An 18,166-nucleotide genomic window follows, 5' to 3' on the forward strand; every position below is an offset into this window, starting at 1 on the left:
CAGTTGTAGTTGTGGGTTTATTTGTGGTTGTATTTGGCCCAGTTGTGGTTGTTGTTGCCTCAGATGTGATTGTTGGTTTGATTGTGGTTGTTGTTGGTTTAATAGTAGTTGATGGTTCATTTGTTGTTGTTGGTTCAATTGTAGTTCTTGTTGGTTCTATTTTGGCTGTTGCTGCCTCAGTTGTAGTTGTTGGTTCATTTGTGGTTGAAGTTGTTGTCTCAGTTGTAGTTGGTGGTTCATTTGTGGTTGAAGATGTTGGCTCAATTGTGGTTGTTATTACCTCAGTGGTGGTTTTTGGTTCAATTGTGGTTGTTGTTGCCTCAGTTGTGGTTGAAGTGTTTGGCGCAATTGTGGTTGTTGTTGGTTCAATAGTGGTTGTTGTTGCCTCTGTTGTTGCCCCAATTGTGGTTGTTGTTGCTTCAGTTGTAGTTGTTGGTTCATTTGTGGTTGAAGTAATTGGCACAATTGTGGTTGTTGTTGGCTCAGTTGTGGTTGTTGTTACCTCATTTGAAGTAGTTGGCACATTTGTGGTTGAAGTTGTTGTCTCAGCTGTAGTTGTTGGTTCATTTGTGGTTGAAGATGTTGGCTCAATTGTGGTCGTTGTTACCTCAGTGGTGGTTGTTGGTTCAAATGTGGTTGTTGTTGCCTCAGTTGTGGTGGTTGGTTCATTTGTGGTGGAAGTTGTTTGCTCAGTTGTGATTGTTTTTGGTTCATTTTTGGTTGTTGTTGCCTCAATTGTGGTTGTTGTTGGTTCAATTGTTGTTGTTGCCTCTGTTGTAGTCGTTGGTTCATTTGTAGTTGCAATAGTTGGCACAATTGTGGTTGTTGTTGGCTCAGTTGTGGTTGTTGTTACCTCAGTTGTAGTTGTTGGTTCATTTGTTGTTGAAGTTGTTTGCTCAGTTGTGGTTGTTGTTGGTTCAATTTTTGTTGTTGCCTCTGTTGTAGTCGTTGGTTCATTTGTGGTTGAAGTAGTTGGTACAATTGTGGTTGTTGTTGGTTCAGTTGTGGTTGTTGTTACCTCTGTTGTAGTCGTTGGTTCATTTGTGGTTAAAGTTGTTGGCTCAGTTGTGGTTGTTGTTACCTCAGTTGAAGTAGTTGGCTCAATTGTTGTTGAAGTTGTTGTCTCAGTTGTAGTAGTTGGTTCATTTGTGGTTGAAGATGTTGGCTCAATTGTGGTTGTTATTACCTCAGTGGTGGTTTTTGGTTCAATTGTGGTTGTTGTTGCCTCAGTTGTGGTTGAAGTTGTTGGCGCAATTGTGGTTGTTGTTGGTTCAATAGTGGTTGTTGTTGCCTCTGTTTTAGTCGTTGGTTCATTTGTGGATGAAGTTATTGTCTCAATTATGGTTGTTGTTGCCTCAGTTGTCGTTGTTAGTTCATTTGTGGTTGAAGTAGTCGGCGCAATTGTCGATTTTGTTGTTTCAATTGTGGCTGTAGTTGGTTCAATTGTTGTTGTTGTTTGTTGAATTGTTGTTGTTGTTGCTTCTGTTGTAGTCGGTGGTTCATTTGTGGTTGAAGTAGTTGGTGCAATTGTGGTTGTTGTTGCCTCATTTGTGTTTGTTGCTGGTTCAAATGTGGTTGTTTTTGCCTCAATTGTGGTTGTTGGTTCAATTGTGGATGAAATTATTGTCTCAATTGTGGTTGTTGTTGCCTCAGTTGTCGTTGTTAGTTCATTTGTGGTTGAAGTACTTGGCGCAATTGTTGTTTTTGTTGGTTCAATTGTGGCTGTTGTTGGCTCAGTTGTGGTTGTTGTTTGTTCAATTGTTGTTGTTGCCTCTGTTGTAGTCGTTGGTTCATTTGTGGTTGAAGTAGTTGGTGCAATTGTGGTTGTTGTTGGATCAATTTTGGTTGTTGTTGCATCAATTGTGGTTGAAATTGTTGCCTCAATTGAAGTTGTTGGTTCATTTGTGGTTGAAGTAATTGGCACAATTGTTGTTGTTGTTGGCTCAGTTGTTGTTGTTGTTACCTCAGTTGTAGTTGTGGGTTTATTAGTGGTTGTAGTTGGCCCAGTTGTGGTTGTTGTTGCCTCAGATGTGATTGTTGGTTTGATTGTGGTTGTTGTTGGTTCAATAGTAGTTGATGGTTCATTTGTTGTTGTTGGTTCAATTGTAGTTCTTGTTGGTTCTATTTTGGCTGTTGCTGCCTCAGTTGTAGTTGTTGGTTCATTTGTGGTTGAAGTTGTTGTCTCAGTTGTAGTTGGTGGTTCATTTGTGGTTGAAGATGTTGGCTCAATTGTGGTCGTTGTTACCTCAGTGGTGGTTGTTGGTTCAAATGTGGTTGTTGTTGCCTCAGTTGTGGTTGTTGGTTCATTTGTGGTGGAAGTTGTTTGCTCAGTTGTGGTTGTTTTTGGTTCATTTTTGGTTGTTGTTGCCTCAATTGTGGTTGTTGTTGGTTCAATTGTTGTTGTTGCCTCTGTTGTAGTCGTTGGTTCATTTGTTGTTGAAGTAGTTGGTACAATTTTGGTTGTTGTTGGTTCAGTTGTGGTTGTTGTTACCTCTGTTGTAGTCGTTGGTTCATTTGTGGTTAAAGTTGTTGGCTCAGTTGTGGTTGTTGTTACCTCAGTTGAAGTAGTTGGCTCAATTGTTGTTGAAGTTGTTGTCTCAGTTGTAGTAGTTGGTTCATTTGTGGTTGAAGATGTTGGCTCAGTTGTTGTTGTTGTTACCTCAGTTGTAGTTGTGGGTTTATTTGTGGTTGTAGTTGGCCCAGTTGTGGTTGTTGTTGCCTCAGATGTGATTGTTGGTTTGATTGTGGTTGTTGTTGGTTTAATAGTAGTTGATGGTTCATTTGTTGTTGTTGGTTCAATTGTAGTTCTTGTTGGTTCTATTTTGGCTGTTGCTGCCTCAGTTGTAGTTGTTGGTTCATTTGTGGTTGAAGTTGTTGTCTCAGTTGTAGTTGGTGGTTCATTTGTGGTTGAAGATGTTGGCTCAATTGTGGTCGTTGTTACCTCAGTGGTGGTTGTTGGTTCATTTGTGGTGGAAGTTGTTTGCTCAGTTGTGGTTGTTTTTGGTTCATTTTTGGTTGTTGTTGCCTCAATTGTGGTTGTTGTTGGTTCAATTGTTGTTGTTGCCTCTGTTGTAGTCGTTGGTTCATTTGTGGTTACAGTAGTTGGCACAATTGTGGTTGTTGTTGGCTCAGTTGTGGTTGTTGTTACCTCAGTTGTAGTTGTTGGTTCATTTGTGGTTAAAGTTGTTGGCTCAGTTGTGGTTGTTGTTACCTCAGTTGAAGTAGTTGGCTCAATTGTTGTTGAAGTTGTTGTCTCAGTTGTAGTAGTTGGTTCATTTGTGGTTGAAGATGTTGGCTCAATTGTGGTTGTTATTACCTCAGTGGTGGTTTTTGGTTCAATTGTGGTTGTTGTTGCCTCAGTTGTGGTTGAAGTTGTTGCCGCAATTGTGGTTGTTGTTGGTTCAATAGTGGTTGTTGTTGCCTCTGTTTTAGTCGTTGGTTCATTTGTGGATGAAGTTATTGTCTCAATTGTGGTTGTTGTTGACTCAGTTGTCGTTGTTAGTTCATTTGTGGTTGAAGTAGTCGGCGCAATTGTCGATTTTGTTGTTTCAATTGTGGCTGTAGTTGGTTCAATTGTTGTTGTTGTTTGTTGAATTGTTGTTGTTGTTGCTTCTGTTGTAGTCGTTGGTTCATTTGTGGTTGAAGTAGTTGGTGCAATTGTGGTTGTTGTTGCCTCAATTGTAGTTGTTGGTTCAATTGTTGTTGAAGTAGTTGGCAAAATTGTAGTTGTTGTTGGTTCAAATGTGGTTGTTGTTGCCTCAATTGTGGTTGTTGTCTCAATTGTGGATGTTGCCTCAGTTGTAGTTGTTGGTTCGTTTGTGGTTGCAGTAGTTGGCTCAATTGTGGTTGTTGTTGGCTCAGTTGTGGTTGTTGTTACCTCAGTTGTAGTTGTTGGTTCATTTGTTGTTGAAGTAGTTGGCAAAATTGTAGTTGTTGTTGGTTCAAATGTGGTTGTTGTTGCCTCAATTGTGGTTGTTGTCTCAATTGTGGATGTTGCCTCAGTTGTAGTTGTTGGTTCGTTTGTGGTTGCAGTAGTTGGCTCAATTGTGGTTGTTGTTGGCTCAGTTGTGGTTGTTGTTACCTCAGTTGTAGTTGTTGGTTCATTTGTTGTTGAAGTAGTTGGCAAAATTGTAGTTGTTGTTGGTTCAAATGTGGTTGTTTTTGCCTCAATTGTGGTTGTTGTTGTCTCAATTGTGGTTGTTGTTGGTTCAATTGTTGTTGTTGTTGCCTCTGTTTTAGTCATTGGTTCATTTGTGGTTGATGTAGTTGGCACAATTGTGGTTGTTGTTGGTTCAGTTGTGGTGATTGTTACCTCTGTTGTAGTCGTTGGTTCATTTGTGGTTGAAGTTGTTGCCTCAGTTGTGGTTGTTGTTACCTCAGTTGAAGTAGTTGGCACAATTGTGGTTGAAGTTGTTGTCTCAGTTGTAGTTGGTGGTTCATTTGTGGTTGAAGATGTTGGCTCAATTGTGGTTGTTATTACCTCAGTGGTGGTTTTTGGTTCAATTGTGGTTGTTGTTGCCTCAGTTGTGGTTGAAGTTGTTGGCGCAATTGTGGTTGTTGTTGGTTCAATAGTGGTTGTTGTTGCCTCTGTTTTAGTCGTTGGTTCATTTGTGGATGAAGTTATTGTCTCAATTATGGTTGTTGTTGCCTCAGTTGTCGTTGTTAGTTCATTTGTGGTTGAAGTAGTCGGCGCAATTGTCGATTTTGTTGTTTCAATTGTGGCTGTAGTTGGTTCAATTGTTGTTGTTGTTTGTTGAATTGTTGTTGTTGTTGCTTCTGTTGTAGTCGGTGGTTCATTTGTGGTTGAAGTAGTTGGTGCAATTGTGGTTGTTGTTGCCTCATTTGTGTTTGTTGCTGGTTCAAATGTGGTTGTTTTTGCCTCAATTGTGGTTGTTGGTTCAATTGTGGATGAAGTTATTGTCTCAATTGTGGTTGTTGTTGCCTCAGTTGTCGTTGTTAGTTCATTTGTGGTTGAAGTACTTGGCGCAATTGTTGTTTTTGTTGGTTCAATTGTGGCTGTTGTTGGCTCAGTTGTGGTTGTTGTTTGTTCAATTGTTGTTGTTGCCTCTGTTGTAGTCGTTGGTTCATTTGTGGTTGAAGTAGTTGGTGCAATTGTGGTTGTTGTTGGATCAATTTTGGTTGTTGTTGCATCAATTGTGGTTGAAATTGTTGCCTCAATTGAAGTTGTTGGTTCATTTGTGGTTGAAGTAATTGGCACAATTGTTGTTGTTGTTGGCTCAGTTGTTGTTGTTGTTACCTCAGTTGTAGTTGTGGGTTTATTAGTGGTTGTAGTTGGCCCAGTTGTGGTTGTTGTTGCCTCAGATGTGATTGTTGGTTTGATTGTGGTTGTTGTTGGTTCAATAGTAGTTGATGGTTCATTTGTTGTTGTTGGTTCAATTGTAGTTCTTGTTGGTTCTATTTTGGCTGTTGCTGCCTCAGTTGTAGTTGTTGGTTCATTTGTGGTTGAAGTTGTTGTCTCAGTTGTAGTTGGTGGTTCATTTGTGGTTGAAGATGTTGGCTCAATTGTGGTCGTTGTTACCTCAGTGGTGGTTGTTGGTTCAAATGTGGTTGTTGTTGCCTCAGTTGTGGTTGTTGGTTCATTTGTGGTGGAAGTTGTTTGCTCAGTTGTGGTTGTTTTTGGTTCATTTTTGGTTGTTGTTGCCTCAATTGTGGTTGTTGTTGGTTCAATTGTTGTTGTTGCCTCTGTTGTAGTCGTTGGTTCATTTGTTGTTGAAGTAGTTGGTACAATTTTGGTTGTTGTTGGTTCAGTTGTGGTTGTTGTTACCTCTGTTGTAGTCGTTGGTTCATTTGTGGTTAAAGTTGTTGGCTCAGTTGTGGTTGTTGTTACCTCAGTTGAAGTAGTTGGCTCAATTGTTGTTGAAGTTGTTGTCTCAGTTGTAGTAGTTGGTTCATTTGTGGTTGAAGATGTTGGCTCAGTTGTTGTTGTTGTTACCTCAGTTGTAGTTGTGGGTTTATTTGTGGTTGTAGTTGGCCCAGTTGTGGTTGTTGTTGCCTCAGATGTGATTGTTGGTTTGATTGTGGTTGTTGTTGGTTTAATAGTAGTTGATGGTTCATTTGTTGTTGTTGGTTCAATTGTAGTTCTTGTTGGTTCTATTTTGGCTGTTGCTGCCTCAGTTGTAGTTGTTGGTTCATTTGTGGTTGAAGTTGTTGTCTCAGTTGTAGTTGGTGGTTCATTTGTGGTTGAAGATGTTGGCTCAATTGTGGTCGTTGTTACCTCAGTGGTGGTTGTTGGTTCATTTGTGGTGGAAGTTGTTTGCTCAGTTGTGGTTGTTTTTGGTTCATTTTTGGTTGTTGTTGCCTCAATTGTGGTTGTTGTTGGTTCAATTGTTGTTGTTGCCTCTGTTGTAGTCGTTGGTTCATTTGTGGTTACAGTAGTTGGCACAATTGTGGTTGTTGTTGGCTCAGTTGTGGTTGTTGTTACCTCAGTTGTAGTTGTTGGTTCATTTGTGGTTAAAGTTGTTGGCTCAGTTGTGGTTGTTGTTACCTCAGTTGAAGTAGTTGGCTCAATTGTTGTTGAAGTTGTTGTCTCAGTTGTAGTAGTTGGTTCATTTGTGGTTGAAGATGTTGGCTCAATTGTGGTTGTTATTACCTCAGTGGTGGTTTTTGGTTCAATTGTGGTTGTTGTTGCCTCAGTTGTGGTTGAAGTTGTTGCCGCAATTGTGGTTGTTGTTGGTTCAATAGTGGTTGTTGTTGCCTCTGTTTTAGTCGTTGGTTCATTTGTGGATGAAGTTATTGTCTCAATTGTGGTTGTTGTTGACTCAGTTGTCGTTGTTAGTTCATTTGTGGTTGAAGTAGTCGGCGCAATTGTCGATTTTGTTGTTTCAATTGTGGCTGTAGTTGGTTCAATTGTTGTTGTTGTTTGTTGAATTGTTGTTGTTGTTGCTTCTGTTGTAGTCGTTGGTTCATTTGTGGTTGAAGTAGTTGGTGCAATTGTGGTTGTTGTTGCCTCAATTGTAGTTGTTGGTTCAATTGTTGTTGAAGTAGTTGGCAAAATTGTAGTTGTTGTTGGTTCAAATGTGGTTGCTGTTGCCTCAATTGTGGTTGTTGTCTCAATTGTGGATGTTGCCTCAGTTGTAGTTGTTGGTTCGTTTGTGGTTGCAGTAGTTGGCTCAATTGTGGTTGTTGTTGGCTCAGTTGTGGTTGTTGTTACCTCAGTTGTAGTTGTTGGTTCATTTGTTGTTGAAGTAGTTGGCAAAATTGTAGTTGTTGTTGGTTCAAATGTGGTTGTTGTTGCCTCAATTGTGGTTGTTGTCTCAATTGTGGATGTTGCCTCAGTTGTAGTTGTTGGTTCGTTTGTGGTTGCAGTAGTTGGCTCAATTGTGGTTGTTGTTGGCTCAGTTGTGGTTGTTGTTACCTCAGTTGTAGTTGTTGGTTCATTTGTTGTTGAAGTAGTTGGCAAAATTGTAGTTGTTGTTGGTTCAAATGTGGTTGTTTTTGCCTCAATTGTGGTTGTTGTTGTCTCAATTGTGGTTGTTGTTGGTTCAATTGTTGTTGTTGTTGCCTTTGTTTTAGTCATTGGTTCATTTGTGGTTGATGTAGTTGGCACAATTGTGGTTGTTGTTGGTTCAGTTGTGGTGATTGTTACCTCTGTTGTAGTCGTTGGTTCATTTGTGGTTGAAGTTGTTGCCTCAGTTGTGGTTGTTGTTACCTCAGTTGAAGTAGTTGGCACAATTGTGGTTGAAGTTGTTGTCTCAGTTGTAGTTGGTGGTTCATTTGTGGTTGAAGATGTTGGCTCAATTGTGGTTGTTATTACCTCAGTGGTGGTTTTTGGTTCAATTGTGGTTGTTGTTGCCTCAGTTGTGGTTGAAGTTGTTGGCGCAATTGTGGTTGTTGTTGGTTCAATAGTGGTTGTTGTTGCCTCTGTTTTAGTCGTTGGTTCATTTGTGGATGAAGTTATTGTCTCAATTGTGGTTGTTGTTGCCTCAGTTGTCGTTGTTAGTTCATTTGTGGTTGAAGTACTTGGCGCAATTGTCGATTTTGTTGTTTCAATTGTTGTTGTTGTTTGTTGAATTGTTGTTGTTGTTGCTTCTGTTGTAGTCGTTGGTTCATTTGTGGTTGAAGTAGTTGGTGCAATTGTGGTTGTTGTTGCCTCAATTGTGGTTGTTGGTTCATTTGTGGTTGAAGTTGTTGCCTCAATTGTGGTTGTTTTTGGTTCAATTGTTGTTGTTGCCTCAGTTGTACTTGGTTCTTTTCTGGTTGAAGTAATTGGCACCATTGTAGTTGTTGTTGGCTCAGTTGTGGTTGTTGTTACCTCATTTGAAGTAGTTGGCACATTTGTGGTTGAAGTTGTTGTCTCAGTTGTAGTTGTTGGTTCATTTGTGGTTGAAGATGTTGGCTCAATTGTGGTCGTTGTAACCTCAGTGGTGGTTGTTGGTTCAAATGTGGTTGTTGTTGCCTCAGTTGTGGTTGTTGGTTCATTTGTGGTGGAAGTTGTTTGCTCAGTTGTGGTTGTTTTTGTTTCATTTTTGGTTGTTGTTGCCTCAACTGTGGTTGTTGTTGGTATAATTGTTGTTGTTGCCTCTGTTGTAGTCGTTGGTTCATTTGTGGTTGCAGTAGTTGGCACAATTGTGGTTGTTGTTGGCTCAGTTGTGGTTGTTGTTACCTCAGTTGTAGATGTTGGTTTATTTGTTGTTGAAGTTGTTTGCTCAGTTGTGGTTGTTGTTGGTTCATTTTTGGTTGTTGTTGCTTCAATTGTGGTTGTTGTTGGTTCAATTGTTGTTGTTGCCTCTGTTGTAGTCGTTGGTTCATTTGTGGTTGATGTAGTTGGCACAATTGTGGTTGTTGTTTGTTCAGTTGTGGTTGCTTTTACCTCAGTTGTAGTTGTTGGTTCATTTGTGGTTGAAGTTGTTGGCTCAGTTGTGGTTGTTGTTACCTCCGTTGAAGTCGTTGGCTCAATTGTGGTTGTTGTTGCCTCAGTTGTCGTTGATAGTTCATTTGTGGTTGAAGTACTTGGCGCAATTCTCGTTTTTGTTGGTTCAATTGTTGTTGTTGTTTGTTGAATTGTTGTTGTTTTTGCTTCTGTTATAGTCGTTGGTTCTTTTGTGATTGAAGAAGTTGGTGCAATTGTGGTTGTTGTTGGATCAATTGACGTAGTTGGCACAATTATAGTTGTTGTTGGTTCAAATTTGGTTGTTGTTGCCTCAATTGTGGTTGTTCCTTCAGTTGTAGTTGTTGGTTCATTTGTGGTTGAAGTAGTTGGCACAATTGTGGTTGTTGTTGGTTCAATTGTTGTTGTTGTTGCCTCAATTGTGGTGGTTGTGTAAATTGCGGTTGTTGCCTCAGTTGTAGTTGTTGGTTCATTTGTGGTTGCAGTAGTTGGCACAATTGTGGTTGTTGTTGCCTCAGTTGTAGTTGTTGGTTTATTTGTGGTTGCAGAAATTTGCACAATTGTGGTTGTTGTTGGCTCAGGTGAGGTTGTTGGTTCATTTGTGCTTGAAGATGTTGGCTCAATTGTGGTTGTTGTTATCTCAGTAGTGGTTGTTGGTTCAATTGTGGTTGTTGTTGGTTCAAATGTGGTTGTTGTTGCCCCAATTGTGGTTGTTGTTGCCTCAGTTGTAGTTGTTGGTTCATTTGTGGTTGAAGTAATTGGCACAATTGTGGTTGTTGTTGGCTCAGTTGTGGTTGTTGTTACCTCATTTGAAGTAGTTGGCACATTTGTGGTTGAAGTTGTTGTCTCAGTTGTAGTTGTTGGTTCATTTGTGGTTGAAGATGTTGGCTCAATTGTGGTCGTTGTTACCTCAGTGGTGGTTGTTGGTTCAAATGTGGTTGTTGTTGCCTCAGTTGTGGTTGTTGGTTCATTTGTGGTGGAAGTTGTTTGCTCAGTTGTGGTTGTTTTTGTTTCATTTTTGGTTGTTGTTGCCTCAATTGTGGTTGTTGTTGGTTCAATTGTTGTTGTTGCCTCTGTTGTAGTCGTTGGTTCATTTGTGGTTGATGTAGTTGGCACAATTGTGGTTGAAGTAGTTGGCACAATTGTGGTTGTTGTTGCCTCAGTTGTAGTTGTTGGTTCATTTGTGGTTGAAGTTGTTGGCTCAGTTGTGGTTGTTGTTACCTCAGTTGAAGTCGTTGGCTCAATTGTGGTTGTTGTTGCCTCAGTTGTCGTTGATAGTTTATTTGTGGTTGAAGTAGTCGTTGGTTCTTTTGTGATTGAAGTAGTTGGTGCAATTGTGGTTGTTGTTGGATCAATGTTGGTTGTTGTTGCATCAATTGTAGTTGTTGGTTCATTTGTGGTTGAAGTAATTGGCACACTTGTTGTTGTTGGCTCAGTAGTTGTTGTTGTTACCTCAGTTGTAGTTTTTAGTTCATTTGTGATTGAATTTGTCTTAGTTGTAGTTGTTGGTTCATTTGTGGTTGTAGATGGCCCAGTTGTGGTTGTTGTTGGTTCATTTGTGGTCTTTGTTACCTCAATTGTGGTTGCTGTTGTTTCAATTGTTGTTTCTTCTGTTGTAGTCGTTGGTTCATTTGTGGTTGAAGTAGTTGGTACAATTGTGGTTGTTGTTGGTTCAGTTGTGGTTGTTGTTACCTCTGTTGTAGTCGTTGGTTCATTTGTGCTTGAAGATGTTGGCTCAATTGTGGTTGTTGTTACCTCAGTGGTGGTTGTTGGTTCAAATGTGGTTGTTGTTGCCCCAATTGTGGTTGTTGTTGTCTCGATTGTGGTTGTTGTTGCCTCAGTTGTAGTTGTTGGTTCATTTGTTGTTGAAGTAATTGGCACAATTGTAGTTGTTGTTACCTCAGTTGAAGTAGTTGGCACAATTGTAGTTGTTGTTGGTTCAAATTTGGTTGTTGTTGCCTCAATTGTGGTTGTTCCCTCAGTTGTAGTTGTTGGTTCATTTGTGGTTGAAGTAGTTGGCACAATTGTGGTTGTTGTTGGTTCAATTGTTGTTGTTGTTGCCTCAATTGTGGTGGTTGTGTAAATTGCGGTTGTTGCCTCAGTTGTAGGTTCATTTGTGGTTGCAGTAGTTGGCACAATTGTGGTTGTTGTTGCCTCAGTTGTAGTTGTTGGTTTAATTGTGGTTGCAGAAATTGGCACAATTGTGGTTGTTGTTGGCTCAGGTGTGGTTGTTTTTTCATTTGTGCTTGAAGATGTTGGCTCAATTGTGGTTGTTGTTATCTCAGTGATGGTTGTTGGTTCAATTGTGGTTGAAGTAATTGGCACAATTGTGGTTGTTGTTGGCTCAGTTGTGGTTGTTGTTACCTCATTTGAAGTAGTTGGCACATTTGTGGTTGAAGTTGTTGTCTCAGTTGTAGTTGTTGGTTCATTTGTGGTTGAAGATGTTGGCTCAATTGTGGTCGTTGTAACCTCAGTGGTGGTTGTTGGTTCAAATGTGGTTGTTGTTGCCTCAGTTGTGGTTGTTGGTTCATTTGTGGTGGAAGTTGTTTGCTCAGTTGTGGTTGTTTTTGTTTCATTTTTGGTTGTTGTTGCCTCAACTGTGGTTGTTGTTGGTATAATTGTTGTTGTTGCCTCTGTTGTAGTCGTTGGTTCATTTGTGGTTGCAGTAGTTGGCACAATTGTGGTTGTTGTTGGCTCAGTTGTGGTTGTTGTTACCTCAGTTGTAGATGTTGGTTTATTTGTTGTTGAAGTTGTTTGCTCAGTTGTGGTTGTTGTTGGTTCATTTTTGGTTGTTGTTGCTTCAATTGTGGTTGTTGTTGGTTCAATTGTTGTTGTTGCCTCTGTTGTAGTCGTTGGTTCATTTGTGGTTGATGTTGTTGGCTCAGTTGTGGTTGTTGTTACCTCCGTTGAAGTCGTTGGCTCAATTGTGGTTGTTGTTGCCTCAGTTGTCGTTGATAGTTCATTTGTGGTTGAAGTACTTGGCGCAATTCTCGTTTTTGTTGGTTCAATTGTTGTTGTTGTTTGTTGAATTGTTGTTGTTTTTGCTTCTGTTATAGTCGTTGGTTCTTTTGTGATTGAAGAAGTTGGTGCAATTGTGGTTGTTGTTGGATCAATTGAAGTAGTTGGCACAATTATAGTTGTTGTTGGTTCAAATTTGGTTGTTGTTGCCTCAATTGTGGTTGTTCCTTCAGTTGTAGTTGTTGGTTCATTTGTGGTTGAAGTAGTTGGCACAATTGTGGTTGTTGTTGGTTCAATTGTTGTTGTTGTTGCCTCAATTGTGGTGGTTGTGTAAATTGCGGTTGTTGCCTCAGTTGTAGTTGTTGGTTCATTTGTGGTTACAGTAGTTGGCACAATTGTGGTTGTTGTTGCCTCAGTTGTAGTTGTTGGTTTATTTGTGGTTGCAGAAATTTGCACAATTGTGGTTGTTGTTGGCTCAGGTGAGGTTGTTGGTTCATTTGTGCTTGAAGATGTTGGCTCAATTGTGGTTGTTGTTATCTCAGTAGTGGTTGTTGGTTCAATTGTGGTTGTTGTTGGTTCAAATGTGGTTGTTGTTGCCCCAATTGTGGTTGTTGTTGCCTCAGTTGTAGTTGTTGGTTCATTTGTGGTTGAAGTAATTGGCACAATTGTGGTTGTTGTTGGCTCAGTTGTGGTTGTTGTTACCTCATTTGAAGTAGTTGGCACATTTGTGGTTGAAGTTGTTGTCTCAGTTGTAGTTGTTGGTTCATTTGTGGTTGAAGATGTTGGCTCAATTGTGGTCGTTGTTACCTCAGTGGTGGTTGTTGGTTCAAATGTGGTTGTTGTTGCCTCAGTTGTGGTTGTTGGTTCATTTGTGGTGGAAGTTGTTTGCTCAGTTGTGGTTGTTTTTGTTTCATTTTTGGTTGTTGTTGCCTCAATTGTGGTTGTTGTTGGTTCAATTGTTGTTGTTGCCTCTGTTGTAGTCGTTGGTTCATTTGTGGTTGATGTAGTTGGCACAATTGTGGTTGAAGTAGTTGGCACAATTGTGGTTGTTGTTGCCTCAGTTGTAGTTGTTGGTTCATTTGTGGTTGAAGTTGTTGGCTCAGTTGTGGTTGTTGTTACCTCAGTTGAAGTCGTTGGCTCAATTGTGGTTGTTGTTGCCTCAGTTGTCGTTGATAGTTTATTTGTGGTTGAAGTTGTTTGCTCAGTTGTGGTTGTTGTTTGTTCAGTTGTGGTTGCTTTTACCTCAGTTGTAGTTGTTGGTTCATTTGTGGTTGAAGTTGTTGGCTCAGTTGTGGTTGTTGTTACCTCCGTTGAAGTCGTTGGCTCAATTGTGGTTGTTGTTGCCTCAGTTGTCGTTGATAGTTCATTTGTGGTTGAAGTACTTGGCGCAATTGTCGTTTTTGTTGGTTCAATTGTTGTTGTTGTTTGTTGAATTGTTGTTGTTGTTGCTTCTGTTGTAGTCGTTGGTTCTTTTGTGATTGAAGTAGTTGGTGCAATTGTGGTTGTTGGTTCATTTGTGGTTGAAGTAATTGGCACAATTGTTGTTGTTGGCTCAGTAGTTGTTGTTGTTACCTCAGTTGTAGTTTTTAGTTCATTTGTGATTGAATTTGTCTTAGTTGTAGTTGTTGGTTCATTTGTGGTTGCAGATGGCCCAGTTGTGGTTGTTGTTGGTTCATTTGTGGTCTTTGTTACCTCAATTGTGGTTGCTGTTGTTTCAATTGTTGTTTCTTCTGTTGTAGTCGTTGGTTCATTTGTGGTTGAAGTAGTTGGTACAATTGTGGTTGTTGTTGGTTCAGTTGTGGTTGTTGTTACCTCTGTTGTAGTCGTTGGTTCATTTGTGCTTGAAGATGTTGGCTCAATTGTGGTTGTTGTTACCTCAGTGGTGGTTGTTGGTTCAAATGTGGTTGTTGTTGCCCCAATTGTGGTTGTTGTTGTCTCGATTGTGGTTGTTGTTGCCTCAGTTGTAGTTGTTGGTTTATTTGTTGTTGAAGTAATTGGCACAATTGTAGTTGTTGTTACCTCAGTTGAAGTAGTTGGCACAATTGTAGTTGTTGTTGGTTCAAATTTGGTTGTTGTTGCCTCAATTGTGGTTGTTCCCTCAGTTGTAGTTGTTGGTTCATTTGTGGTTGAAGTAGTTGGCACAATTGTGGTTGTTGTTGGTTCAATTGTTGTTGTTGTTGCCTCAATTGTGGTGGTTGTGTAAATTGCGGTTGTTGCCTCAGTTGTAGGTTCATTTGTGGTTGCAGTAGTTGGCACAATTGTGGTTGTTGTTGCCTCAGTTGTAGTTGTTGGTTTAATTGTGGTTGCAGAAATTGGCACAATTGTGGTTGTTGTTGGCTCAGGTGTGGTTGTTTTTTCATTTGTGCTTGAAGATGTTGGCTCAATTGTGGTTGTTGTTATCTCAGTGATGGTTGTTGGTTCAATTGTGGTTGAAGTAATTGGCACAATTGTGGTTGTTGTTGGCTCAGTTGTGGTTGTTGTTACCTCATTTGAAGTAGTTGGCACATTAGTGGTTGAAGTTGTTGTCTCAGTTGTAGTTGTTGGTTCATTTGTGGTTGAAGATGTTGGCTCAATTGTGGTCGTTGTTACCTCAGTGGTGGTTGTTGGTTCAAATGTGGTTGTTGTTGCCTCAGTTGTGGTTGTTGGTTCATTTGTGGTGGAAGTTGTTTGCTCAGTTGTGGTTGTTTTTGTTTCATTTTTGGTTGTTGTTGCCTCAATTGTGGTTGTTGTTGGTTCAATTGTTGTTGTTGCCTCTGTTGTAGTCGTTGGTTCATTTGTGGTTGATGTAGTTGGCACAATTGTGGTTGAAGTAGTTGGCACAATTGTGGTTGTTGTTGCCTCAGTTGTAGTTGTTGGTTCATTTGTGGTTGAAGTTGTTGGCTCAGTTGTGGTTGTTGTTACCTCAGTTGAAGTCGTTGGCTCAATTGTGGTTGTTGTTGCCTCAGTTGTCGTTGATAGTTTATTTGTGGTTGAAGTTGTTTGCTCAGTTGTGGTTGTTGTTTGTTCAGTTGTGGTTGCTTTTACCTCAGTTGTAGTTGTTGGTTCATTTGTGGTTGAAGTTGTTGGCTCAGTTGTGGTTGTTGTTACCTCCGTTGAAGTCGTTGGCTCAATTGTGGTTGTTGTTGCCTCAGTTGTCGTTGATAGTTCATTTGTGGTTGAAGTACTTGGCGCAATTGTCGTTTTTGTTGGTTCAATTGTTGTTGTTGTTTGTTGAATTGTTGTTGTTGTTGCTTCTGTTGTAGTCGTTGGTTCTTTTGTGATTGAAGTAGTTGGTGCAATTGTGGTTGTTGGTTCATTTGTGGTTGAAGTAATTGGCACAATTGTTGTTGTTGGCTCAGTAGTTGTTGTTGTTACCTCAGTTGTAGTTTTTAGTTCATTTGTGATTGAATTTGTCTTAGTTGTAGTTGTTGGTTCATTTGTGGTTGTAGATGGCCCAGTTGTGGTTGTTGTTGGTTCATTTGTGGTCTTTGTTACCTCAATTGTGGTTGCTGTTGTTTCAATTGTTGTTTCTTCTGTTGTAGTCGTTGGTTCATTTGTGGTTGAAGTAGTTGGTACAATTGTGGTTGTTGTTGGTTCAGTTGTGGTTGTTGTTACCTCTGTTGTAGTCGTTGGTTCATTTGTGCTTGAAGATGTTGGCTCAATTGTGGTTGTTGTTACCTCAGTGGTGGTTGTTGGTTCAAATGTGGTTGTTGTTGCCCCAATTGTGGTTGTTGTTGTCTCGATTGTGGTTGTTGTTGCCTCAGTTGTAGTTGTTGGTTCATTTGTTGTTGAAGTAATTGGCACAATTGTAGTTGTTGTTACCTCAGTTGAAGTAGTTGGCACAATTGTAGTTGTTGTTGGTTCAAATTTGGTTGTTGTTGCCTCAATTGTGGTTGTTCCCTCAGTTGTAGTTGTTGGTTCATTTGTGGTTGAAGTAGTTGGCACAATTGTGGTTGTTGTTGGTTCAATTGTTGTTGTTGTTGCCTCAATTGTGGTGGTTGTGTAAATTGCGGTTGTTGCCTCAGTTGTAGGTTCATTTGTGGTTGCAGTAGTTGGCACAATTGTGGTTGTTGTTGCCTCAGTTGTAGTTGTTGGTTTAATTGTGGTTGCAGAAATTGGCACAATTGTGGTTGTTGTTGGCTCAGGTGTGGTTGTTTTTTCATTTGTGCTTGAAGATGTTGGCTCAATTGTGGTTGTTGTTATCTCAGTGATGGTTGTTGGTTCAATTGTGGTTGAAGTAATTGGCACAATTGTGGTTGTTGTTGGCTCAGTTGTGGTTGTTGTTACCTCATTTGAAGTAGTTGGCACATTTGTGGTTGAAGTTGTTGTCTCAGTTGTAGTTGTTGGTTCATTTGTGGTTGAAGATGTTGGCTCAATTGTGGTCGTTGTTACCTCAGTGGTGGTTGTTGGTTCAAATGTGGTTGTTGTTGCCTCAGTTGTGGTTGTTGGTTCATTTGTGGTGGAAGTTGTTTGCTCAGTTGTGGTTGTTTTTGTTTCATTTTTGGTTGTTGTTGCCTCAATTGTGGTTGTTGTTGGTTCAATTGTTGTTGTTGCCTCTGTTGTAGTCGTTGGTTCATTTGTGGTTGCAGTAGTCGGCACAATTGTGGTTGTTGTTGGCTCAGTTGTGGTTGTTGTTACCTCAGTTGTAGATGTTGGTTTATTTGTTGTTGAAGTTGTTTGCTCAGTTGTGGTTGTTGTTGGTTCATTTTTGGTTGTTGTTGCTTCAATTGTGGTTGTTGTTGTTTCAATTGTTGTTGTTGCCTCTGTTGTAGTCGTTGGTTCATTTGTGGTTGATGTAGTTGGCACAATTGTGGTTGTTGTTTGTTCAGTTGTGGTTGCTTTTACCTCAGTTGTAGTTGTTGGTTCATTTGTGGTTGAAGTTGTTGGCTCAGTTGTGGTTGTTGTTACCTCCGTTGAAGTCGTTGGCTCAATTGTGGTTGTTGTTGCCTCAGTTGTCGTTGATAGTTCATTTGTGGTTGAAGTACTTGGCGCAATTCTCGTTTTTGTTGGTTCAATTGTTGTTGTTGTTTGTTGAATTGTTGTTGTTTTTGCTTCTGTTATAGTCGTTGGTTCTTTTGTGATTGAAGAAGTTGGTGCAATTGTGGTTGTTGTTGGATCAATTGAAGTAGTTGGCACAATTATAGTTGTTGTTGGTTCAAATTTGGATGTTGTTGCCTCAATTGTGGTTGTTCCTTCAGTTGTAGTTGTTGGTTCATTTGTGGTTGAAGTAGTTGGCACAATTGTGGTTGTTGTTGGTTCAATTGTTGTTGTTGTTGCCTCAATTGTGGTGGTTGTGTAAATTGCGGTTGTTGCCTCAGTTGTAGTTGTTGGTTCATTTGTGGTTGCAGTAGTTGGCACAATTGTGGTTGTTGTTGCCTCAGTTGTAGTTGTTGGTTTATTTGTGGTTGCAGAAATTGGCACAATTGTGGTTGTTGTTGGCTCAGGTGTGGTTGTTGGTTCATTTGTGCTTGAAGATGTTGGCTCAATTGTGGTTGTTGTTATCTCAGTAGTGGTTGTTGGTTCAATTGTGGTTGTTGTTGGTTCAAATGTGGTTGTTGTTGCCCCAATTGTGGTTGTTGTTGCCTCAGTTGTAGTTGTTGGTTCATTTGTGGTTGAAGTAATTGGCACAATTGTGGTTGTTGTTGGCTCAGTTGTGGTTGTTGTTACCTCATTTGAAGTAGTTGGCACATTTGTGGTTGAAGTTGTTGCCTCAGTTGTAGTTGTTGGTTCATTTGTGGTTGAAGTTGTTGGCTCAGTTGTGGTTGTTGTTACCTCAGTTGAAGTCGTTGGCTCAATTGTGGTTGTTGTTGCCTCAGTTGTCGTTGATAGTTTATTTGTGGTTGAAGTTGTTTGCTCAGTTGTGGTTGTTTTTGTTTCATTTTTGGTTGTTGTTGCCTCAATTGTGGTTGTTGTTGGTTCAATTGTTGTTGTTGCCTCTGTTGTAGTCGTTGGTTCATTTCTGGTTGATGTAGTTGGCACAATTGTGGTTGTTGTTTGTTCAGTTGTGGTTGCTTTTACCTCAGTTGTAGTTGTTGGTTCATTTGTGGTTGAAGTTGTTGGCTCAGTTGTGGTTGTTGTTACCTCCGTTGAAGTCGTTGGCTCAATTGTGGTTGTTGTTGCCTCAGTTGTCGTTGATAGTTCATTTGTGGTTGAAGTACTTGGCGCAATTGTCGTTTTTGTTGGTTCAATTGTTGTTGTTGTTTGTTGAATTGTTGTTGTTGTTGCTTCTGTTGTAGTCGTTGGTTCTTTTGTGATTGAAGTAGTTGGTGCAATTGTGGTTGTTGTTGGATCAATGTTGGTTGTTGTTGCATCAATTGTAGTTGTTGGTTCATTTGTGGTTGAAGTAATTGGCACACTTGTTGTTGTTGGCTCAGTAGTTGT

General features: G+C 40.0%; 1 protein-coding gene across 1 annotated transcript in view; it reads right to left on the reverse strand.

The window, feature by feature from the left end:
* LOC143127024 (uncharacterized) overlaps positions 1-18,166 on the reverse strand; it is a 37,763-nt gene that overhangs the window by 6,463 nt on the left and 13,134 nt on the right. The window contains exons 5-10 of the mRNA XM_076288326.1: positions 12,926-13,681; positions 8,327-8,932; positions 7,088-7,366; positions 6,443-6,715; positions 3,098-3,211; positions 2,246-2,941 (exon numbers count right to left, since the gene is read on the reverse strand). Of these exons, the coding sequence (XP_076144441.1) occupies positions 2,246-2,941; positions 3,098-3,211; positions 6,443-6,715; positions 7,088-7,366; positions 8,327-8,932; positions 12,926-13,681 (2,724 nt within the window). The remainder of the gene's footprint in view (positions 1-2,245; positions 2,942-3,097; positions 3,212-6,442; positions 6,716-7,087; positions 7,367-8,326; positions 8,933-12,925; positions 13,682-18,166) is intronic.

Source organism: Alosa pseudoharengus, unplaced genomic scaffold, assembly GCF_046254945.1.
Source record: "Alosa pseudoharengus isolate Yale_2024_CS ecotype anadromous, Long Island Sound unplaced genomic scaffold, YU_APseudo_1.1 YU_APseudo_1.1_scf_17, whole genome shotgun sequence".
In the NCBI taxonomy this organism is placed as follows: domain Eukaryota; kingdom Metazoa; phylum Chordata; class Actinopteri; order Clupeiformes; family Clupeidae; genus Alosa; species Alosa pseudoharengus.